The sequence below is a fragment of the Phlebotomus papatasi genome, chromosome 1 (assembly GCF_024763615.1).
Source record: "Phlebotomus papatasi isolate M1 chromosome 1, Ppap_2.1, whole genome shotgun sequence".
NCBI lineage: Eukaryota > Metazoa > Arthropoda > Insecta > Diptera > Psychodidae > Phlebotomus > Phlebotomus papatasi.
The window spans coordinates 63,636,638-63,661,398 of NC_077222.1; the positions used below are offsets into that span (position 1 = coordinate 63,636,638).

Below are 24,761 nucleotides of genomic sequence, written 5' to 3' on the forward strand. Positions count from 1 at the left end.
TTTCTTTTAAAGTGATTTTTTTTAATGAAAGACTTTCATGTAAAATTTGATAACTTTTTTTTATACCGTAATATTGAGATTTTTTTCCTTTCTTTATTCTTTAGAATCATATTTAGTTCAATAATTAGATTAAGTTTGTATATAATAATTATATTTTTACATTTTTATATACTTTTATTTTTTTTATCTTTATCATGATTAATAATGGAAATACAAAAATAGAGGAACCTTTTTTATTTTAAACGCTTCTCGTATATTGTTTTTTTTTATTTTTTTCTTTTCAAATTCAATATTTTTCTCATTTTTTTCTCACTTTAAATTGTATTTATTACAAAAAAGGTGTCACTCTTATTTAAATTTCATCATCATTTCTTTAGATGAAAGAAATTTTTTTTTACTTTTTTTTTCTTTTTTAAGCTTATTTTTTTCATTAAATCTTTTAATTACAGTTATTGCTCTCAAGATATATTTATCTCTTTTTTTCACTTTATTATACTTTTTCATCTTTTTTTTTCTTTTATTTAAAAATTATCTTTCATTTACGATAAGAGTATTGTCTCATTATGTTGTTGACTTAAGAAGTGAAAGTTAGCTTTATGAAAATAAAAAAAAGAGGGATGTAAGGGTGATGAAAGATATTAGAAAAGAAATTTTTGCTTAAGCGATATTTTCTAATTACGAGGTTCCAAATACGAAAAAATCGTGCTTTTTCTTTTAAATCTTAATTGGAAACCACAATAAATTTACGATTTTCGTTTCTAAGTACCTGGCGCAATTAGAAAACTTTCCTCAAAGAAGCTTTTCTTTGAAGGTCTTTTTTTTGGATTGGAAGCTTTCTCCCTTTGTTTTAGCTCTGCTTGAAAAAGTGTTCGATTGAAATAGCACTTTTTTTCAATGATTTTTAAAAATGTTTGCATAATATTACAGTATTTCGTCTACATTCACGAATAACATTTTCAAAGAGGGGAATTTGAAAAATGTGAGAGAAATATGTTTTTTTTGTTTGTTTGTTATTAAATGTGTGATATTTTTTGCATTATTTAGATTATTACATTTCCAGGGATAAGGATTAGTTTAGGAATTTGCTTTCTCTAAAAAAGACATGCAGAAAAATGTGTGTAATATCTTTGTTTACCGTGATAAATTTTTGTCATTCACATAACAATTTTTTACGTTTTAATCTCCTTCTTTTTTTATAATCTATCTACACACAAAAGCAATAATTATTTCGTCACATTTCATATAATTTCTTCACAAAATTTATTACGATTTTTTCCGTATATTTTCAGTGTTTTTTTTTTGTTCTTTTGACTATTATTTATTTTTTTATTATGTTATATTATCACACAACAGCAATACAACAATTTACTCAGGCTAGAAAAATTCTTTTAAAGAAATATTTTGTTTTTTACTATTTCAATTGAACACTTTTTCCTTTAGCTCTTTAACTTTCCGTATATTATTTTCTTGTTTTTCGTTTTTAGAGGGCGTGGGAATGGGTTGTTAATTTATCTCACGAGGACGAAAAGAAACAAAATAAAATTTTTTGAAGGTTTTAAGAATAAGAAAACAATTAAAATATTTAAGAGGAAAATAAATCATAGAGTGGAAATAAAGAAAAAAATAAAGAGTAAATTTCTCTAAAAATTTTGCATGCAAATTAATATGTATCTTAATTGATTAGTTTATTAATTTTATCTAAAAGTGCTCTTTACCCATTAATCTTACACAGTACGTTCTTTTGTTCTATCTCTTTCAAAAAAAAAACTATCTAAAAAAATACAAAATAAAAACACCAATAGCGAAAAAATATTCCAAAACTATATATACTAAATACCGAAAGAAATATACGATAATATTTATAAATATTTACATAAAATTCAATATCATGTTTTTTGTTTTTTACTGTGTGATATCATTTTATTAAGATTTTTTTCCAGTTTTTTTTAAAGTAATTAAAATAAAAATTAAGTGTGTAATAGGCATATGTGCTTAAACTAATGGAATTGAGAAAATAATAAGATTGAAAAATAAAAATTAAGTACTACAGCTTTCACAAAAAAAAATATTAAGGACTAAGACAAAAAATAAGAAAACTAATTTCTAAGATCATCGTTGGGACCAAAAATTAAAAAAATAACCATTAAAAGTCTAAAAACTAAAAAAAATAAGAACTTAGATTCTAGTAATACTTATATGAGACGATAGCAACTAAATAGCCACTTTCAGTAAAGTAAAATACTTAGATTAAAAAAAAAACTAAAATATCCTATTCGTTAGATATATACTTATTAACTAAAAAGTCTCTAAGTGGGACAAATTTAATCTTCAAAGAGTACTTAAAAGTTAATATACTTTCCCTCAATTTTTTTTTTTTAAATAAGTCTCTCCCTTAACACAAGAAAAAAATCTTATACGAAAAAAAAATTACTGTATTATACCTCAGTCAAATTTATGATTATTTACCGAGAATAATCAAAAAAATACGGCAAGATTTTTATTACTTTTCTCAATACTTTTTTTTTATACATCTTATTAAATTTAAGAAATGAAAGTAATTTATTTATTTTTTAATATTCTGCAAGTTATTCGAGATAGTAAATAAGAAAAGAAAATGACACTATATTAATATACTGTCAAGCATCCTAAGTGTGCTAAGTATATTCAACTTCAAATTTCTTGGTATTTTTTTTTAAAAGCTATCTAATTTTTCATTTTGTAAAAATTACATCAACATAAATGGCAATTTAGAAAAGTGCAATTTTTTACAGATCATTTGCAAAAAAATTACAACTCTCATGTAATTTATTGTTTATTTTTTTCACTTGCAAAAAAAGGCAAACAAGGAAACAAATGTTTATTCTTTTTTTTTGTTTTGAAAAATATCCATTCTACTTCTAGTAGGAATCTGTGGTTGTTTATTTTTTAAACTCCTTTTTTCTCTTTATTGTAAAAATTTTTACTTTTTTTTCTTTGCTTCTTTGTTCCACTTTTTCTTTCTACTAATATTCTTCTTCCTTTTACACAACATTCTTTTTACACTAATAAGTCTTCCATGAACCTAAGAAGAACTAAAATATATCTTTTTGCTTTTCACAATAAGCATCACTAATACTTTGTTTTACTATAAAACTAATTTAAAAAACAAATGTCACATGAAAATTATTCGTAAAAGATGTTATTTGAGGGAGAAATTTAATTAAATTATTAAATTGCAATGATAGTATTCGAATACTAGAAATGATTTTTTCAGAGACTTTTCGATGAGTAATCTCATTAAAAAAAACATTAAAAGATTTTTACAAATACTTTTGCATTGCAGTTTAATCATGAGTGAAGAGACATTACTCCGTATGAAATAGACAGGATATGTAAATTGGGAAAGAAGGATTTTATTAAAAAGAAGAAGAAAAAATAGATATAGAAAAACATAAAAAATAGTTTTAAGCAGATAATTTGAGAAGTGCCAAAGCTCTACACACAAATAATATTCAACGACTTTTCATTATTTCATCATTAATAATGTTCTACAGAAATGTCCAGTATATTATCTTTTAAAAAAGAAAATTTTAAAATAAAACAAATTTAAAAATTTCAGATAAAAAACAAAAATATTACAAGTAAAACTTACAAAGGTTTTTTTCTTTCTTACACTGAAGAAAAGTTGTTGGAAGCATTAAGATTCTGTGATAAAAATATTAGGTATCTTTTGGTCCACTGTATTTATTTTTTCTTTTAGCTTTTTTTCATCAGGTTTCGCGACGTAAATCAAAAGATAAACGATTATATCGAAAAGAAATTGAAAGATTCATAGTTTTTTTCGCGAATTTTTGGTCTCTATAGAAGGTCTTAATTTTTTTTTTTTTGTATTTCTTATCCACCGCGATAGAGATATAAGTTTGTACTTTTATTCAATAAATATGTACCGTTAGTTTTTCCTTAATTTTTCTCAATGGTTAAATCCTTTTAAAGTTTATAGCAATTTTAGACTCAAAATATTTTCAATACAAAATTGTAATTTTTCTTTTTTAGAGATTTTACACATTATTACTAAATCTAATATTTTTTTATTCTTTTGTTTTCAAGAGGAATAAGAATAGTATCAAAAAACATTTCAAAATTTTTAATTTTCACGTTCTTCTATAAGATTTAATGTTTTTTTTTATCTCACTAAATTTTCAACAGACTCACATTTGTATCAATTTTTCATTTTAGTTAGTTTTATATAAAAAACGTCATAATTTTATGTTTCTTTTATATCTCAATTATTGCTTACTTATTGTCAAGTTTAATTTTCTTTTTTGTAAAAAACGAAGAAAATATCTTTAGGAGCATTATTAGTAATTTCTTTTATTTTTTTTAATGTTTGAAAAGATCAAAAATTACAATCACTTTCTTTCTTGAAGTAAGACTATCTAGTTGAATTTATTGAATTATTAATAAAAAAAGAGTGAGCATTTCGTTTTAAAAAAGAGAAATAATTGTTTTTAAAAATCTTTTTTTTTTTATAATCTTCAAAATGATATGATGCTATTCACAGACGTTCTCATTTGAAGAATTATTAATTTGTGATTTTCATCAAAAGATTTTCGATATGTTTTTCTCACTTTTTTTTCTTCAGTTTCTCTATATATTCGATTTTATTTTAGTATTTAGCTTTTATTATCTCAAAATTTAAATAAAACCAAAATTATGACAAATATATAAATATATTACTTTTGAATCTCGATCCAACAAAAAACTACGTTAGTTTTTAAAATAAATAAAAATAAATACTATATAAAAAATATCATTCCACTGAACTGCTTTTATATTTTATATATACATAAAAGAACAAAAAAAAAATAATCTACTACTAATTTTCGCAATATTTTATTAAAAAAATCTAGATAGATATTTCCTCCATAAAAAATTTTATACAGTCGCTGTATTACTATATTATTCTAACAAAAAAAAAATACTGTTTTAAAATCAAAAAAATAAAAAAGAATATTTTCCAAAAAACTCGTTACGACAGTATCTTTTTCAAAATTACTAATATCTTTAATAAAAAAAAAGAAAATATATATACTAAAAATAGCAATGACAATATTTATATTGAACAAAACACAAACTCATATCTCTAATATTCGATTTTATATATGGTTATATGTATCGTTCACTATATAGAGACATATTCAATCATACTAAGAAATAATGGCGCCAAAAAGGATACAACTGATTAACAAAAAAAAAACGTTTACTATTTGTTTTACAACAAAAAAAAAATATTACAAATTCTAAAACAAAGGATGAAAAGGTAAAATTTTTGATTGGATTTCAATCAAAATCGTTATTATTTTTCAATTTTTGTTTTTTGATAATAAAAAAAACAAGAGTTATATTTTTAGATTTTTTGTTTTTCAAATAAATACTCAAACTAAATTCTAAGGAGAATCTTGTGATCATTACTTATTACAATTATTTAGATTAGAATACAAGTCTAACATTAAGGCACCTAAACATAATTAATTGCTGTCAACTACGTTTCTTTTAAAACTTCTTTCTCATTTTGGAAACTAATTAAGAGGTTTATTTTACGGGAATATGTAAATGAAAAGGGATTTGTTAAATTGTTGAGTTTTTTTTTCCTAAAAGAAAAGTCTCAAGTGATAATTTTTATGTTGAATAATATTCAAGAAATAGAGCATTGGCGCTCCTTGAATTGCCTTTATCACTCATATCTATTTTAGTGCAAGAAATTAAATTATAGGGAAGAGACAGATAATTACGTTTTTGTTTTTTAAATATTAATTGGATAAATAATTAGAGTTACCACATTTAGAAGAAAAAATACAATAAATTAATGAGGCAAGTGCGGGGAATTTGTTTTCATGTAAACAAATAAAATAAAAATAAAAATAATTACTAACAATCAGAAAAGCTAATCACTAAGTTTTTTTTTTCATTTAATATTACAATGAGGTTTTTCACAAGCGTTTTTTTCATATTCTTTAAAATCTTGTTCTTTTTGTGAGTAATTTTTGTTTTAATAATTATTTGAATTTCTTGCTTATCAATTCTTGTTTGTTCAAATAGTTCAAAAATTTTCAAATATGTTATCTAATAATTTTCAAAAAATCTTATTTGTTGAATCTTGCTTAAATTTTTCTTGTCTCACTTGCTTTCACGTTTTGTTTTTCATCTAAATATGCTTTTTAAAATTGCAAAAAATTTTCACTTTTTTCTTCTATTAATATCATAGAATTTTTTATGAAATAAGAAATCAACCATGCTCCCCCTCCTGTTTGATACAGAAGATTTTTATTGAGATTGATTTCTTATCATAATTCATTTTTTAAAAATGTATTTTGCATTGCTAATTACGAAGATATCAAAAGATATAGGATGGAGAAAGAACGGTTAAATGAGGAATTAGTATTGAAAATCTAGAAAAAATAGAACCCAAAAAAAATTCAAAAGAGAAAAAAATAGTGTAAAAGAGAAATCTAGAAAATATCATCATCATCATTTTATATCTTCTCTATCTCTCAGCTACATGATTAAGTATGATTTTTTAGTTTTAGCATGAATTTTTTAAAAATGTAATTAGCATAAATCAATGAATTAAACGTACAAGGAGACGGCGTGAAACAAGAAAAGAATTTTCATGTAACACACACATGCTTCTTATCATCTTTATCGAAAAATATATAATACTGCTTATTGCGAGTTATATTGCTTAAAAACTATTAAGTTTATAATCTTTTCTCTTCTTCACTGAGAATATTGTTTCTTTTCTTTTTTTTTTGAAATTTGAAAGAGCATCTTTTATTTCAAACAATTCCCCATTGAGATATCCATTATTTCTTTTCAGGAGAATTGTCTAAATTTTCCACTAATTTTTCTTCACTTTTCTCATATTCGCTTCATTCGATCTCCCCAAATGTAAAGTGCTTTACCATCAAGTTGTGTCGGATCTTCTTTCGTTCTTTTTCAAAAATGCCAATTCATTGATTTTGAATGGATTTCTCTAAAATAAAACATTTAAAAATACTTGTATTTCTCTTCTAAAAGAAAAATCTCAACAAAAAGGGAAATTTCCAAAATAAAAAGAAGGTTCAACTCTTGTCTTTTTCACAGAGTTTCCTTGTGAGGAGTATTTTGCTTTTAGTCTATGTGAAACCGGTAGAATTCTTTTTCATACTTCTTGTTCAAAAAGTCAAACGTTTGCTAATTTTAGAATATTCTTCCTTTTTTTTATTTATCTTTTTGGTTGGATTTTAAGGGGAGAAAACTCGTCAGATCGAAAAATTTGAAATATATAAGATAATCTTGTTTTTATTTTTGTTATTGCTCGATCTTAAAAAGACAATTTCCATGTTAATGTGCTATTCTGAACTTTTAAGAACAGTTGAGAACAGTTATAAACGAAAACGCTGAACAGGGGTGAATAAATATGGCCAGCGAATGAACGGAGAGTGGCATATCGTGTTGATCGCGCGATTTTAGTCTCCAGTACCGCGCAATCAGTCACCAGGGACGCACAATGATGACTATGTCACATATAAGATTAATATTAAGATTAATACTTTCTGAACTGCGAGAATGCCAACAAAGGATAGCAAGTGTTTTATCTTGCCTTTCTTTCGCGTTTTTCTCGAAAACTGACCGAATCACAGTTGGAACGCATGGAAAATTGCTCGAATTGCCTGTAATACGATTCAGAAAGCAATTAATACGAACAGTAATATCTTACACATCGTATTACTCCACTAGAGTGTACTCTTTCTAACACACGTGATATTCCATTTGAAATTTTGAATACTATATACTTCTCTCTCCGACTTTTCTTAATATTAATCTTATATATGTGACATCACGGTGAGTCCCTAGGATCGCGCTAATCGACACCCAAAGTGAACCATGAGTGACAGATCTGTGTACCCCCCACCCCAACCCCTGACGTCGAACGGTTAGAGATATTGATACTGATGTCATTTACTGCGCGCGCATTCGTCGCATTGTACTGAGATTGAATTGTCCTAAAATCGGTTAGAATTGTTCAAATTCAGATAGAATTGTGCCAAAATCCGATCTTAGAAGTCTCTTATGTTGATTTTCTTCGCAGAAACAGCTTGAGTTCCCCAATCTCTCCTTTCCCACAAGAAATTTACACTTCGGATTATTTTTAAAATTATTCTAATACGGCCATCGCCATCTTACCGTCGATATCAATGTTCAAAGCAATCAATCTTCTTCGTCATGTCGAAACCGGTATACCGTTTTCACCCAAAATTGAGGAGATCTCAGCGTCACAATAGGTAAGACAGTTTCGTCTTGAGCGGATAAGATATCTGAATCAACTCTCACAGTTGTGAGTTCAAGTCCCGCCTGGCGCAAGCAACTGAATATTTTTACAAAAGGTATGTTCACATGGAATAAAACGTAAAAAATGCACTGCGTCTGCCCAAAAAAACTCCGGAAGCACGAAAAAAGGATCAACGCTACGGATTTCTTCCAATACGGGATACAATAGCAATGAGTATAATAATAGAGAAACATGATTACATTATAATCAATATCCCGACACGATGATAATCCAAAATCGAGCAATATCCAAAGCTCTGTCATTTGCACTTAAAAGATCGGGATTTTACCGTCCTACCGTTGTTGTAAGCCTCTTCAGCATCCTATTCTTTTTTGTAACCCTGTCTCATGGTCTGATAAGTCTGATACGAGGCTTTCCCCCAACTCAACAAAGTAATAAAAGAATGACTGAATCCAAAGCTAACCCAAATTGTGTCTGAATAACTCAGAAAGCTCTTATATGACTTTTTTCTCTTCCTAGACAGGAATAGACTGAATAAGTAATAGTTTGAGCTTATTTACACTTTGAAGAACTCATTCTGAATCAAGATTATTACCTAATTGCCGGTGGAGATATTAAAACACAGACGATTAGCATTAAAGCCCTTTCAATGATTAAGTAGGAATCTCAGTGGAGCAATAGGCAAGACCGTTGGGTCTTGGATGGATAAGATCTCTGACGCGATGCTCAAAATTATGAGTTCGACATTTTAGCATGTGATAAAAACGATAAAACGTAATAAAATGTGTCGGCTCTGTCCAAAACGGGCGTAGGCACTGAAGAAGCCGAAGAAGCACATCCACATTGCGGGGAAGGGACTCCTAGGGGGTCTACAATGGACATAGCCAATTCTGCCAACACAGGATATACTAGGATATACGACTTTGCCTTTGTAAATTACTCAATGGGTCAAGTGGTAGAGCACTCGCTGTATGATGCAAGTGTCCCGGGTTCGAATCCCCTTTAGGTCACTAGGAATTTTTCTGACGTTAAAGGTGTTCAGATTGCACCCAGTGAGCTTCACTGCACTTGATTCCACGGGCATGGGACTGGCAACCTCATCTCGTACAAGAAAAAATAATAATGCATGTCTAGAAATCCCCTTGCGGAAAGGCCTTGTTCCTTCATGGAATGTTGTGCCAGCATTATTATTATCTTTGCAATATGATTACGTTGTAACAAATATCTCTTTACGATTAATAATAATAATAACGGTTAAGTTTTTCGTTACCGTAAATTTAAACAATTTTTAACAGAAATACGTCACAGATTCCATCGGTTTATTTTCATTTTTCCTTTTTTTCAACTTAAAGAGCTCTTTGGAAAAAAATATGAACCGAAGGAAATTTTCTCCGCGGATGGGAACTGATAGCTTTTTTCCGCAAGAGTGCACTAGTTTCTCCCACGAGTGGCGCTAGGGGCATGATGTTTCCCATGTTTCCCATATGTTTCTTGCGTGCCGAAAAGACTTTGGAGTTTATTAGCTCTTTTCTGTCATTGTAGAATGAATTAGCAAATAATGCTCAACGCACAATAACTTTTGTTTAGTAAACATGTTTTTGACAATTCCGTAAGAGTGACTGAGATCTAAATCTAGTGACCATGCTTACTCTCATAGGAAATTTTGAAAACATGTTTATAAACAAAAGTCATTGTGCGCTGGGCATAATACAAATACAAAATAAAAGCCAATTTAATATAGAATAGGCAACCGAAAACCCCAAATTGGCAACCTACATAGTTTCGGAGATATCTCATGAAATTTGTACGAAAACGGGAAAAAATTTACACTAAAACTGGTCGCATTTTTTTTTAGAGCTAATATCATCCCCCTGAGTGGCGCTGTCAACTGTTCTCAATTTAAATTCTCAAAACCTTTTGCAATAAAAATTCATGAAGATTTTGTTTATTCACTCAAATTAAATTTTATATTGCCTGAAAAAATGGAAATTGAAAAAAAGTCTTAGCCTGAAACTTGCTATGAAACACCTTTTCATATTTTTCAAGGTCGTATAGGAGACAGATGCTCTAAACGACGTATTTATCAACCGATTCGGATAAGATTAATTTTATTTGAAAGGTCTAGAAGTTCATAAAAGAACAGTTTTGAATCGACATAAAAGCGTATTTTAAGCCTTATTTTTTTAATAGTTTCTGGAAAGATTTTTGACGTTTTCTCAGTAAACACGAAAAATCTCTTTTAAGTTCGAGCAATTTGAGAATTTTCATTCGCTTTTACTTTTATTCTTTCTGAAATCGGATTGTGTTGCATGCTCAAAAAAAATCATTTATCAATTTTTATTCAAGCTAATTTTGCTAGAAATATAACTGCAAAATACATTCGATTAAAAAAGTCTGCAATATGACAAGAAGAGGGAGGCAAGAAACTGACGTTAAAGATCTTTTTCTACAAATTCTTTTTTGCAAAAAACATTCAAATCATCTAAAGACCATGTGATCATGATAGTTTTGGATTAAATTTGCATCAACTTCTTATTACTTTCTTCATTGAGAAATATTTTTTTTGTTTGTTTTAGGCACCACAGTTATTACAATTAAATATATTACTTTTTTTCAATATTTTATTTAATAATACTGTATGATGATGTTTAGGTTTTCTTTTGGCTAAGTCCTACTCGTTCTCCAAAAAACAACAAAAAAAAAATCAAGGAAACAAGAAAAGGATATTCTAAATGGTGTATTTTATAGGTGAAGAAATATGTTACCAATGTTTTCGTACTATCTTGAAATATTAATATTGGAAAAGTTTTTTTTTATTTATTAAAAGTTAAATTTCTAAAGAGAAAAATTGAAATTTTATTGGAAAAGTGGAAATATTATTTTGTTTTCAAATACTTTTGCAAAATACAGACTAAAACTAAAGAATAAGAAAGAGAAAGAATAAGAAAGGATGAAGTAGATAAAAGAATTCTAATGGAAAAATCTATTTTATTATTTTGTAAATAGGTTTTCTTTTTCTTTAAATTTCGTTAAAGGAATCTAAAAAGAAAATATCTATACAAAAGAATTGGGAAAATTCTTTATCACTTTTGTATACTGAACTATTTTATATGGTTATTTGCTGAAAAAAAAATTAAAAAAAAATACTATTTCGGTGAATAAATTTTTCATTAATTTCTGTTAAGGGAGTTTTAGTGAATTTATTTACTTCAAAATAACTAACATATAAAACCAAAAAGTATGTTAATAAAATAGGTTAAAGAGGTCTTTTTCTCTATTTTATTCTCATTGATTTTTCTATTTACGAAAATTCTGCTTTTAAATGGTTGTTTTTTTCTAAAAAAAAATTTACAAGAGCATCTAATGAATCAGGTTATTAGTATAAATAAAATTACGACAAATTGTTAAAAAACTGTTAATATTTCAGATTTGTATTTTTTGTTAAAGGAATAATTACCAAAAAAAGACAAACAAATATCTAAGATTTGCTGCAATTAAAAAATTTCAGATAAATCGAAAGAGATATTACGTATATATAGTATTTTCTGGTTATACATTCAAAAATGGTAGAGAATTTGTAAAAACTTACGATGAAACCAAATCTTACATTCTTCTAATCTATTTTTTTTTACTTCTGCCATCTATTTTTTTTAAATGTATTATTTCACTAAAAGTAAAATTTAGATATTTTTTGTTTATGTATTTTTTCTAAAAGGTTTTTGTTTGGTTTATACTCATCGGAAATGGCTTTTCTCGTCTCTCATCGCTTGTGTCTCTTGTAAAAATTTTTCCTTGTAACTATTTTGTTTTTTTTTTTAGCTTGGTGGGTTGTTCTTGTGGCTTTTTTCTCTTGGGTTTCTTTTTTCAAACTCTTCCCAATCTCCATCTCACGCTCTCTCACTCTCTGGATATCTAATAAATCCCTCTCTTTCTGGATTTGAAAATATAAAGAAGAAGAAAATAAGATAAAGCAGGTTTGGTTTGTTGGTTGGCGTCTAAAAGAGAATTAGATATTCTTTTCTTTTGTTTTTTGTTAAATCCTTTGCTGTCCATTAAGTATTTTGAGTATCCTTCTGTCTCAAAATTTAGTTCACTAACTACATTGTCTCCTCCGTGGATTGTTTTGTTTTTTCTTCTTTTATTTTTTTTGGGTTGTGAGTAATATCTACTAATACCTCTTTTGTTTTTTTTTCTCTTTGAATTTCAACGTTTTGAAAATATGACTTCATGAGTTTATCCTCTGTCTTTCTGAAAAAAGTTAATCCATCTTCTGTTGTTCATTCGATCACATGTCCAGAGGAATTTTCTTCCTCTCAATTTGATGCCTCTTCCTCCTCCGTTGGTCTTCATGCATTTTCTTTCGTCCTCAGTGTTTCAATTCTCTTTTTGAGGCTTTTTTCATCGTTTTTTTTTTAATTAATTTCATTTGTCGTCCTTGCTGTAAAGTGTAATATTTGTTTTTTTTTTCGTCAAAAGCCCCAATCTTATCCAGATTTCAAATTAATAGATCCTCCCCAAAATTCATCTCCCAGTGTCACATGTCCATTCCAATTTAGCTTCACTCCTCTCTGACCATCATCTTTCACATGGGCCTCACAGTGGCACACATTGAAAGCACTTTTGGGGACCAAGTGCGCCCTACACATACATTCCCATGCCATACATGGAGCCCCAGTCGACACCCTGGAAGCTCGACATGTCCACATTCGTGAGACTGTAGCCCTGATAGGGATTTCCGGGTGCCACTGGGGCGGCTGCAAGGGCGGCCGCCGCCGTGGTCTGCGTGGGGGCCGCGGCGGGTTGGGGCTGTGGCTGTGGGGCAGACACTGCATGGGCAGCTGCAGCAGCGGCTCCGGCGGGAATAGGATACGGCGCATATCTGCAATAAACAGAAAAAATCAATAAGGTCTCCCTTTGCAAAATATCCCCTATTGTGCTAAATTTCGGACAGCATGCAATATCGGACACTTCTTGTGTTTCTCTAAAAGGTTTCACAATGACAAATATACAATACAGCATAGCATCTACCAACAAAATAGCGTGGAAAATCCTTGAGACTTCTCAGAAAGGCCTGTGACTTCGAGAAACTTGGTGTCCGATATAGCAAACAAAGCAATAGGGCAGACCGGGTAAAAATTAACCACGCATAGAATTATACAGTGGGATGTTAAAATTTGCCTTAAAAGATAAGGGAAGTGTACCACGGATGGGGATGTTAAGAGACGTGCTCCATATTTAGTTGAATATATAAGTTCCAAAACATTATTTGATTTTTTTTACATGACAATTGAATATTAGTGATCCATTTAACCATTCTCGTATATTGACACTTTTGCTAAATACGGAAATTAAGAATATATAGGTGTAATTGTAAGGATGCAATGTGTTCCGCGGATCGAAAGGGACTTGATCATGTGTTTGATGGGGATTCATCTGCTTTCTTGGCATCTAAATCACTCTGGCTTCAGTGAAACTTTTTCGTCACTCTTACTCTATGTACCGATTATTCACACGAAAAAAACTTGTAAAATTGTTAAATTTAATGAAACTTTAACTGGTAAATTGTACTATCACAACAAAAACATATAATAATGGCTGTGAAGATGACAGCTGAGCACGCTGAGCGCAATTTTTCACGAAAAAAAAAAATGTGCCGATTCGAGGAACAAATGAAAGAAAACGTACTTGTTCGCAAAAACTAATTTAATTTCAATATTCCTTGCCGAAACAATTAAAAAACTGTATTGATAGTGAAATTAGAGTCACTGAATATTCATTTTTTAATTAACACAGATTTGTAAATCATTTTAATCAAACATAAAATGGCGGATTTTTTACTAAGACTCTGATAAAGTGATTCAATAAATTAGGTAAATAATATCAAATTTTGTCTGAAACTCGACGAGAAAATTGGTTCTGTAGATTTAATATAAACTAACGTGATGCATTTTGCTAAAGAAAATTACTAAAATACAGTGAATAATTTTCAAAAGTACATTTTATTTTGGGGTTCCGATACGCGGGACAACCTTCCTATCCGAGGAACACTGACGATCGCTGGTACATTTACCTTATATTGAGAAAACTACACTGCTGGCAATAATCATAGCTCCACTTTTTCATACTGGAAAATCTTTGAAAAAAAAATTTTTTTGGAAAAAAAATAAAAAAATCATTTGAAGGTATTTTCAAACTGATATGAAAAATTGCCATTAGAATTTCATACCGTTAGAACTGTGAGTACTGTGATAGAATCTTTATCAAAATGGCGATTTTCGGGTGGCAATAATTATAGCTTCACTCAATAAATTTGGCTTCAGGGTATTTATTTTCAAACAGTGAAGGTAAATATCTTTTAGTAATTCAATTAATAACTTTATTAAGCTAATTAGAATCATTTTTATAAAGTTTTTCATGAATTTTGCTGAAATTTTGTAAAAAAAAATGTTTAATGAACAAAAATAAGGGATTAATTAAGGTCTTGAAAGGGATGAAAATTGACAACCAAAAAATTTCCATAAAAATGACAAGATCCTATCACCTTTCATCCGAATTTGTCCAAATAGCCGACTTATATGCATTTTAAACCACTCCCAGGGCTAAAAATCTCCTTTTGTTAGAGGCAAAAGTGTTCAATTTTCCGTGTTACAGTCGAAAAAAACAAGTTTTCTACCGAAATTTGATGTAAAACAATGCTGACTGCTTAGTCTCATCATGTTCTGTTGATCCTGCCCCAAAACAGAATTCCAAGTGACTAAGGTGGTCTTCAGAATAATGAGATAAAAAAATATCAAAAAGAAGCTTATTGCAGTTTGATGAATAGAAAGTATTTTACGTCATTTAAGTGGTTTAAAATTATTTTTTCAGACAGAAAACAAGTTAAGACAAGACCTATCAATTTTTTTAGTCGAAAAAAATAATTTTGTACCACTTAAATTAGGTAAAACACCTTTTGTTCATCAAACTGCAATAAGCTTCTTTTTGATATTTTTTTATTTCATTATTCTAAAGACCACCTTAGTCACTTTGAATTCTGTTTTGAGGCAGGATCAACAGAACATGATGAGACTAAGCAGTCAGCATTGTTTTACATCAAATTTCGGTAGAAAACTTCTTTTTTTTCGAATGTAACACGGAAAATTGAACACTTTTGCCTCTAACAAAAGGAGATTTTTAGCCCTGGGAGTGGTTTAAAATGCATATATGTCGACAATATGGACAAATTCGGATGAAAGGTGATAGGATCTTGTCATTTTTATGGAAATTTTTTGGTTGTCAATTTTCATCCCTTTCAAGACCTTAATTAATCCCTTATTTTTGTTCATTAAACATTTTTCTTACAAAATTTCAGCAAAATTCATGAAAAACTTTATAAAAATTATTCTAATTAGATTAATAAAGTTATTAATTGAATTACTAAAAGATATTTACCTTCACTGTTTGAAAATAAATACCCTGAAGCCAAATTTATTGAGTGGAGCTATAATTATTGCCACCCGAAAATCGCCATTTTGATAAAGATTCTATTACAGTACTCACAGTTCTAACGATATGAAATTCAAATGGCAATTTTTCATATCGGTTTGAAAATACCTTCAAATGACTTTTTTATTTTTTTCCAAAAAAATTTTTTTTCAAAGTTTTTCCAGTATGAAAAAGTGGAGCTATGATTATTGCCAGCAGTGTACTACAGGGAGTCCCGCCTTGAAAGAATTTTTCGGGACTGAAAAAAAGCCCGGGAATTAACTCCAGTGACACAGTAAAATTGCATACCTGTAGGAGATATCTTTAGAATAACTTACGAATACGCCGGGTTTTATGCAAGATTTTATTGGCACCAATTTTTCTGTATATTTTCAGCGCCAACGGTTCACAAGAAGTGCATTTCAAATTTACCACGTGAAAAAATTGCATATATTTAGGGGAATTTAAAAAAATGATTTTTATAAATTAGCTCCCAATAGTAGGCAATTCACATTAAATTATTTTAGTCCATTTTATCTTAAACCGGACTTCCCTTTGCAGTAGATGCGAGTGACTCTGTCCTCCATGGGTGACTTTGCCCCCCTTTTTTCATTAAGCTTTTCATTAATTCTAGCACGTAAGGATGTACTTTTTTCGAATTGGTGTATCATATCTGATCGGTCAGAACTATTTATATACATTAGAATTAAAGGTGGCAAAGCGTCCCAGGTTTTGCGAAATGCCCGAACTCGTGACTTAGATGGTATACCTCAAAAGTACTTTCGCATCATTTACCGTTTACCGATACACAACCGATTTGAATCGATTCATAAATCACTCAATAGGTTCCACAAAATAGCTTAAAGAGTAATAAAAATTATATTCGAAAAAAATTACTTATCGGTAAATAACCGATTCATTATCGGTTCACAACCGATTTGAACCAATATATAAATCATTTAAAATATTTCCCAAAATACACCTCAGGAGTAAATTAATTGAATTTCGTATAAAAATTATTTATCGGGTATGAACCGGTTCATTACCGATTCAAAACCGATTGGAATTGGCTCAGTTTTGTCGAAGATTCCAAGACCTTTCCAACGAGGCCAAATATGATACCATTCGCTTGATAAATGCGCTCTCTAGTGTCTTTTTAATCTTTCTTTTAATCGTTAAATAATCAAATTACGAACAAATTTTGTAAAAAAAAGTACAAACTTTTTACGAACTTTTTAATGGAATTTACGCTTTGCGAGCATTTCATAAGTTCCCAGTAGAAATTCACAAACATTTACGAACAATTTTACGAAATATTTCTTTTTAGTTGGAAACTATTTTTGGTAAATGAAAAATTAAAAAAAAAAATATGAAATTGATTTTTGTTACTTTTTTTAGAAATGGTATTTGGAACCTTGAAAAGTACTTTATCTTTGTTGCTTAGAACCCTGTAGATACACTCAGTCCCGGCATTATGCACCTGACGGATTTATACACATACAATTATGCAAGTTTGCCTACCATTGGGAGTAAATTTGAAAGCACTGTGCTTCTTTTTCAGAATAAACCTTTAATTTCTTTTATTAAGGTAAAATTTTTAAATATTCTAACCATTTATTGAAGAATTCTGGCCAAAAAGTACTGTTTGTTAATGCATTTTATATTAAACAGTTGATTCTTTTCGTTTTGACTATTTTTACTCCGCGCGAAATTCGTTCTACGACCGATTTATTCAAAAGAAAGCCCCTGCGAGTATGCAAATTTTCTCGATGCGTAAAGCCATTTCGCGCGTTTTTTTCGGTCCCGAAAATGAGCAATATTCCGGGACTGAGTGTAGTTCATCGTCTTTGTTTTCTCTAATCAATCTTAACACATTTTAAAATGAATAAAAATATAAACATAGCTTTGGGTAATATTTCGGCCACCTTGATTCTCATTTTTCCTTGCCCTTCCGGAATTTTCCCAAAGACTTTTCCATATTATATCATTCGTCGAGGGACATTTTTTTAATTTTGCATTGTATAATCTCCCGAGTATGCAAAAGCTAAAATTTTATGGAAATTTGAGGAATAAAAGCAGTGGCCGAAATTGCAAGCTTGCCGAAATTTGGTACAGTTCCCCAAAGATGAATCTTTTCGAGATTAGGTCGTGCATAACCTCGATTTTAACGTCAAAAATATTTTTTTTAGGTTAGTAATTTCTAAGATAATCTCGCTTTACGACTTATTAGACTGCTGAGGAATGTTTCCCATTTTTATCTATTCAATTAGTTTCATGCAGCTCGAGTTTATTTTTTTACTTTTCCTGAAAAAAAAAAATTAAGTACAGTAGACTCTGACTCAATCGGTTCTTCTTCAATCGGGAGAAAAATTTTCTTGGCAATTTTCACGTTTATTATGAAGCAAAGTTGCTCAAATTCGCTGTAGTTCTTCCTATTTTATCGTGATTCTTTATAATTGAGCGCTTTTTGTGGAATTTACAATGGTTTTGACGTCCAAATCTCTCGAAAATTTGGATGACATTTTGCCCCATATGCCCGATTGAGAGAGAATCTACTGTATATGGGCAAGGGATTCTTACCTAAAACTATGAAGAGTCGGTGGATATGTTGTGAAGACTTTTCCGAAGCCGGCGGCTGCTGCATTTTGTACTTGAAGTGCTGCGGCGGCTGCCTGAGCCGCCTGAGCCTGAGCCTGTACCATGGCGAGTGGATTGGTGGTCGCCACTGTACCAGCGGGACCGACAATGGGTGCCGGAGCCGCCATCCGGACACCAAGACCACCCAGCATCAGTCTTTTCTGCAGCAGCTGTGCCGCCGGCGTTACTGCCTCCTTTGGCTGCGCCTTCTTGCACTCAACCTTCTTATTCTTGATGGTATGGAAGTGAATCTCACAAACACGATCCACCACATCCTCATTTTCAAATGTGACAAAGCCAAAGCCACGATGGCGCTTTGTCTGCTGGTCCATGAGCATCACTGTCTCTTCCACTTTGCCAAATTGACTGAAGTATCCCTTAACTTCATCCGCCGATGTATCCTGACTCACGCCACCCACAAAGATCTTCTTCGTCTTGTTGGCCTGCTTGGGGCGATTCTTCGGTGTGGCATGCTTCGGATCAATCTTCTTGCCGTCCAGCGTGTGAATTGGTACCTTCAGTACCTTTTCTACGCTCGATGGGTCTGAGAATGTGATGAAGCCAAAGCCACGACTCCGCTGGAAAGAGAATAGAGTTGCATAGAAGAAAATCCACTGGGATCCCATTGCTAAAAAGCCCAGAACTTACCTGTGTGACTGGATCCTTCATGATGAGAACATCTGTGACTGTGCCGAACATCCCAAAGTACTCCTTCAGTTTGTCCGCACTCGTCTGCCAACTCAGACCGCCCACGAAGAGCTTCCCAGGAGCGGGATCTGTTCCTGTGTTTGGTGTGGATCTGCCCGATGAGCTTGAATGTGAATTTGTGGTTCCATTGATTGCAGTCCCATTCACTGGCGTCCCATTCATCGGATTGATGGCTATCAAGGCATTTTGCAGGTCGTGATCGATGAGTGGCTTCGATTCGAGGCCCGCACTGGAGACAAAAGACATTTTTCGCAGTTAATTATTGCAAATATTCACACAAAAAATGCACTTTCTTGAAGTGAAAATAACAAAAGACTAACAAATTTTGAATTAGCCTACTTAAATTGAATGTTATTCAAATTTTTAGCGGTTACTTTTCTCACGCTTTTTCCTGCTTTTGCCATTTTTGCTTGTCTTTATCAGAATTCTGCAGAAAAAAATTCTAAATATCAGCAGCATCAGCAGAATCTGTAAATTTTGATGGAATACTTTGAGAATGGTACAGCATAATTTAAATTACAAGTCACGTATATGTTCAAAAAGCCACCCCTAAAATAGATTTGATAGGAAACGATTTCGTATTGAATGCTAAAGATGGTGCTTGAGATTTGAAAATCAGTCGTCTCATCAGACGGATGTGTTCCTCCTTTTCCAGGTTCTCCCCCTAGTCATCCTGATTAGCGCCACGATGGTTGGAATGAGTGGCTTTATCATCCACTGTGCCCAGACACGTGATAATTTGGTATTCCGAAAGTCATCATTGCCCCACTGGCAAACGATGAATCTGGAAAATCCACGACCTCTCAAGGTAAGTACCCTATTTCAGTCCCTTTCTCCCTTTTTATTTACGGTCACCTCATTTCGCACTACCCCCCCCCCCCCCTGTATATATATTCGAATGGGGTTAGAGGGCATGGAGTTCAACGAACAGCCTTCACGCAATTTATTTTTAAACCCATATTCATCCCCATGAGGCTTGGCTTTTTTTTTGTCTTTCACATCGTTCATTTGAAATGGAACGCGCGTCGGGTGGGGGAGAAAACTACCGGGAAAACATTCTCCAGCTGGGCAATCAATCACCAGCTCAACAACCGCAACAAAGGGTTAAATACTACCGTTCTTCTCACTTTTTGCCAACACCTTCAGGTGGAATACATCTGGAGGTAGGGCTTTACTGAATTCAAGGTATTATTGAACAATTAAAATGCTATAGGACAAATTATGATTTATATCTTGAAATATGTTGTTTATACACGGAAACCCTGCTTTTAATTAATTTTTAAATAAATTGATTGCATTTTAAAATATACACACGTTAAAACTTTAAATCTTTTTAATTATCATTGGACAAAATTTCACGAGAAACCTCGAGAAACCTTAAATGTGCAAAACTTGGTCAATTCAATTTTAAATATTTTTATTATATTTATTTATTTTATTCAATATCCGAAAAAAAGCTACGGTCTCATTGGTTGTAGGTTATTACTTGTTGATATCAATTTTATTATGGCTTTGGAACAGTTTTTAGATCAGGAAAAGTTTCTGAAATTAAAATTCATATCCCCTTCTTTCTTAACCCGTAAAGGACAAAATAGGTAAAAATTGTGGCTTACAAAATATTAAAAATTATAAAAAAAAATTAAATAAAATTAATTCAACTTCTAAAACTAAAATCCTTAAATTTCGAAATTAAACAATATTTATAATATATTAAAGGGGTGGCAAAGCGTCCCAGGCTTTGCGAAATGCTCGAACTCGTGACTTAAATGCTATACCGCAAAAGTACTATCGCATCACTTACCGTTTACTTCTCAACCGATTTGAACCGATTCATAAATCTCTCAAAAGATCCCCCAAAATAGTTTTAAAAGTAATAGGATTGGTTTTCAGATAAAAATTATTTATCGGTTATGAACCGGTTCATTACCGATTCAAATCCGATTGAAACCAGTTCAGTTTTATAGGAAATTCCAAGACCTTTCCAACGACTCAAAGCATGACCCTATTTGCTTGATAAATGCGCTCTCTAGTACCTTTTCAATCTTTGACCTTGAAAAACCGATATTAGAATGATTCAACGGTATTTTCGTATATGGACGAAATGTTCGCCTGGGTAATCTTTAAACATATCCAAAAATGAAAAAATCGCACAACGCGTTTTCGAGCAATCCCCAAAAAACCACATACAGTGGGTGTCAATAGTTTGTTGCCTAATGCATGTTTAAGAAATCAAGTGAAAAAAATTATAGAAAAAATTACTTTTACAAATTTTGCTTTTTGCAGATGAGTTCCCTGTAATCCGTAGATATTATTTATATTTTTAAAAAAAAATAATTAATTTTATTTCATATCAAAAATAATTGTTTTTCAAAAGTTGGTAATTTTTGAAAAATCAAAAGTTTGTTGCCTCATTTAAAAAACTAATTTGAAATGATCAAAACATGCAACCAACTTAATGTAAACCGGTTACATTTTGGGTTTATATCATTTGAGAGGCAAATGGTGGGTTTGTACATTTCTAAAGTTGTCAATGGTAAATATATGTATATAAAAGTGATTATAGAAAACAAGAAATAATCTGTTTTTTGATAATTTATAATTTAGGTTAAAAATGGCAAATTACAAAAAGTTAAAAGGTGGGAAATCGTTCAGAGATACTGCTGGAATGAATCTGCGTTGTTAATTGCCAAATTTAATAGAAAATTACGAAAGGTTAGACATAAAATATTCAAATACTATATTAGTGACGTACGAGTACATCTGAAAAACGCTACTGGCAGACCTAGGGTATCGACTCAGAGGGGTGATAACAGCATTGTAAGTATCTCTGATAGTAACCCAATGATGTCCTCTTCATAAATTAACAGATAGTTGGTTACTGAAGGAACACAGGTCTCTACAGTTACAAAAACGAGTTCATATTGAAAGAAAATGGTAAGAATGTTTGGGTGGCTCTCAATATTCCATTGGTTAGCTAATTTAATCTGGATAAAATATTGTAGTTTTACTTGTTTAACATGTTTCAAGTAAATTTACAACTTTTTATTCAGATTGGTCTTGCTTACCAATGGAATATTGAGAGCCACCCAAACATTCTTACCATTTTCTTTCAATATGAACTCGTTTTTGTAACTGTAGGGACCTGTGTTCCTTCAGTAACCAACTATCTGTTAATTTATGAAGAGGACATCATTGGGTTACTATCAGAGATACTTACAATGCTGTTATCACCCCTCTGAGTCGATACCCTAGGTCTGCCAGTAGCGTTTTTCAGATGTACTCGTACGTCACTAATATAGTATTTGAATATTTTATGTCTAACCTTTCGTAATTTTCTATTAAATTTGGCAATTAACGACGCAGATTCATTCCAGCAGTATCTCTGGATGATTTCCCACCTTTTAACTCCGTCTAACATGCCATTTTAACCTAATTTATGAATTATCAAAAAACGGATTATTTCTTGTTTTCTATAATCACTTTTAGACACATGTATTTATCATATACAACTTTAGAAATGTCCAAACGCACCACTGGCCTCTCAAATGACATAAACTCAAAATATGGTAGGTTTATTTTAAGTCAGTTGCATGTTTTTGACCCTTTTGAGTAACTTTTCAAATGAGGCAACAAACTTTTGATTTTTCAAAAATGAACACTTTTTGTAAAACAATAATTTTTTATATGAAATAAAATGCAATAATTTTTTCGAAATATATAAATAAGATCTACGGATAACAGGCTACTAATTTGCAAAAAGAAAAATTTTAGAAAGTAATTTTTTCTATCATTTTTTGCACCTCGTTTCCCGAACATACATGAGGCAACAAACTTTTGACACCCACTGTATAAAAATACATTTTTTTTTTGCTGTCGTGACATTTTTTCCGATTCGAAACCGTTTCAAGAGGAACAAATTTGCAAAGATCGACCCTTTGGCTTTTTGACTTTTAAAATGGATTCCGTCTTCTTCTTTTTTATGTTTAGGCTGTCGGAAAGTAGTTTTTTTTAATGCACTTACAGTAGAGTCTCGCTATAGGCCATCGCTCTATAGTCCACAATTTATCGACCGTTGATTTCAAAACACTGATTTTAAGTTAGGTTATGTTTTTTAGTATGCGACATGCATAATTATTTTAATATTTTTGGCAAACTTTATTAAGTAGTTGTGATAATTGTTATCCACAATGAAGAGAGCAAGGACAAGTACCACAATCGCAAAGAAAGTGGAAGCCGTCGAGCAATTTCAATACTAAAAATCGTTGATAATTTTAAAAAATTACATGGACTATAGTGCGACCCAAGTGTCAAATTTGAAACCAAATATGGACTATAGCGAGACTCTACTGTACTTTTTTTGGTTTAATTTGTACGAAATTTGAAAGAAAAGGTTGGTAACCATGTTTGTCAAAAATTTGTGAAAAAAGATTTTCGATATCAATTTGTCAAAACTTTTTTTTGTATTTTGCATGGAAATACAATTTTATAACAAAATTGGGAATACAGGTTTCACAAACTAATTTTAAATTTTTTCCCAAGAATATTTCTTTGACAACCTTTTAACAAACTAAGTGAAAAACCTTTCCTTTTTACAAACAGTTTGAAAATTAACTTTATTTAGCTATCAATTTGGGATTAATTTATGGAAAGATCAAAAGTGTAACTGGACTTTAAAACTGGAACTTGAGTTTTGAAAAAAGCACATTAGTGCATTCTAATGATTTTGAAGAGCAAATTGTATGAGATAATGGCTTCGGGTCTTCTAACCTAAATTCGTGATAGGGGAAACCGGAGAAAAATTAGCCACGGATAGTATTAAATAGAGGGAGGTGATAGCGTTCCATTAAAGGAATATTCAGGAGACCACTGTTTATTCTAAATAACTCTTCCTATTCATTGAAATATTTATCAGCTTGACATAAACATTTTTTTTTCTATAAATCATACGCGATGAAAAATATCATTTGCTGACTAATTCTGCCCCGATCTCCCCTACTGTAGATTATAAAAGATAAAAGAATGCGGATATATCTACATCTTTATATCTAGTTTAATCCACATTCTTCTCCTTCATAAACATATTTTCGATATAACATGAAAATCTCTTAAAAAATTAAGAAATTTTTAAAATGGATAAAAGATTGACCTTGAAAAATATTGTTTCGGGGTATTTTAAGGTCATTCATTCAAGCTTTTCTAGAACGCGTATTTCTTATTCACAAATTCAGAATGTATATTCTTTTGACATGAAATAAACATATCTATCTATCTATCTAATTGAGAATATTATTCGAACATTATTTGCAAATAGAAGGAATATACCTAATTAAAAAAACAACACGAAGTTCAGTATTTTATTAAGAAATTAATTATCTTTATTGACGTTATTGAGGTCAGGTTTCTTTTAGGCTCATCTGAGAAGTAATGCAATTATTACACGATGTAGCTAATTAAATATTGATTTTGCGTTGATTTATGATTTAGAAAAATTCCTAAAATTCATATACTTTAAAAATCAACTCACGACCTCTAACCTTAATTTTTTTTATATATAAATTATACATATCTCCCGTGTAATAAAATGTACATTCGGAAATATTCTTGAGAATTCAATGCAGCATTTACAGTGCATCTGAGAATA

General features: G+C 30.6%; 2 protein-coding genes across 3 annotated transcripts in view; one reads left to right on the top strand and one right to left on the bottom strand.

Annotated features, from left to right (window-relative positions):
- LOC129800015 (uncharacterized) overlaps window positions 1-24,761 on the top strand; it is an 82,936-nt gene that overhangs the window by 15,185 nt on the left and 42,990 nt on the right. For both annotated transcript variants that reach the window (XM_055844363.1, XM_055844364.1), the window contains one exon: window positions 19,776-19,928. In XM_055844363.1, coding sequence (XP_055700338.1) covers window positions 19,776-19,928 — 153 coding nt within the window. The remainder of the gene's footprint in view (window positions 1-19,775; window positions 19,929-24,761) is intronic.
- The window catches only part of LOC129800001 (RNA-binding protein Musashi homolog Rbp6), a 220,442-nt gene continuing 196,687 nt past the window's right edge, over window positions 1,007-24,761 (bottom strand). Inside the window, exons 2-4 of the mRNA XM_055844347.1 lie at window positions 19,061-19,349; window positions 18,356-18,990; window positions 1,007-13,190 (exon numbers count right to left, since the gene is read on the bottom strand). Of these exons, the coding sequence (XP_055700322.1) occupies window positions 12,950-13,190; window positions 18,356-18,990; window positions 19,061-19,349 (1,165 nt within the window). The 3' untranslated portion in view covers window positions 1,007-12,949. The remainder of the gene's footprint in view (window positions 13,191-18,355; window positions 18,991-19,060; window positions 19,350-24,761) is intronic.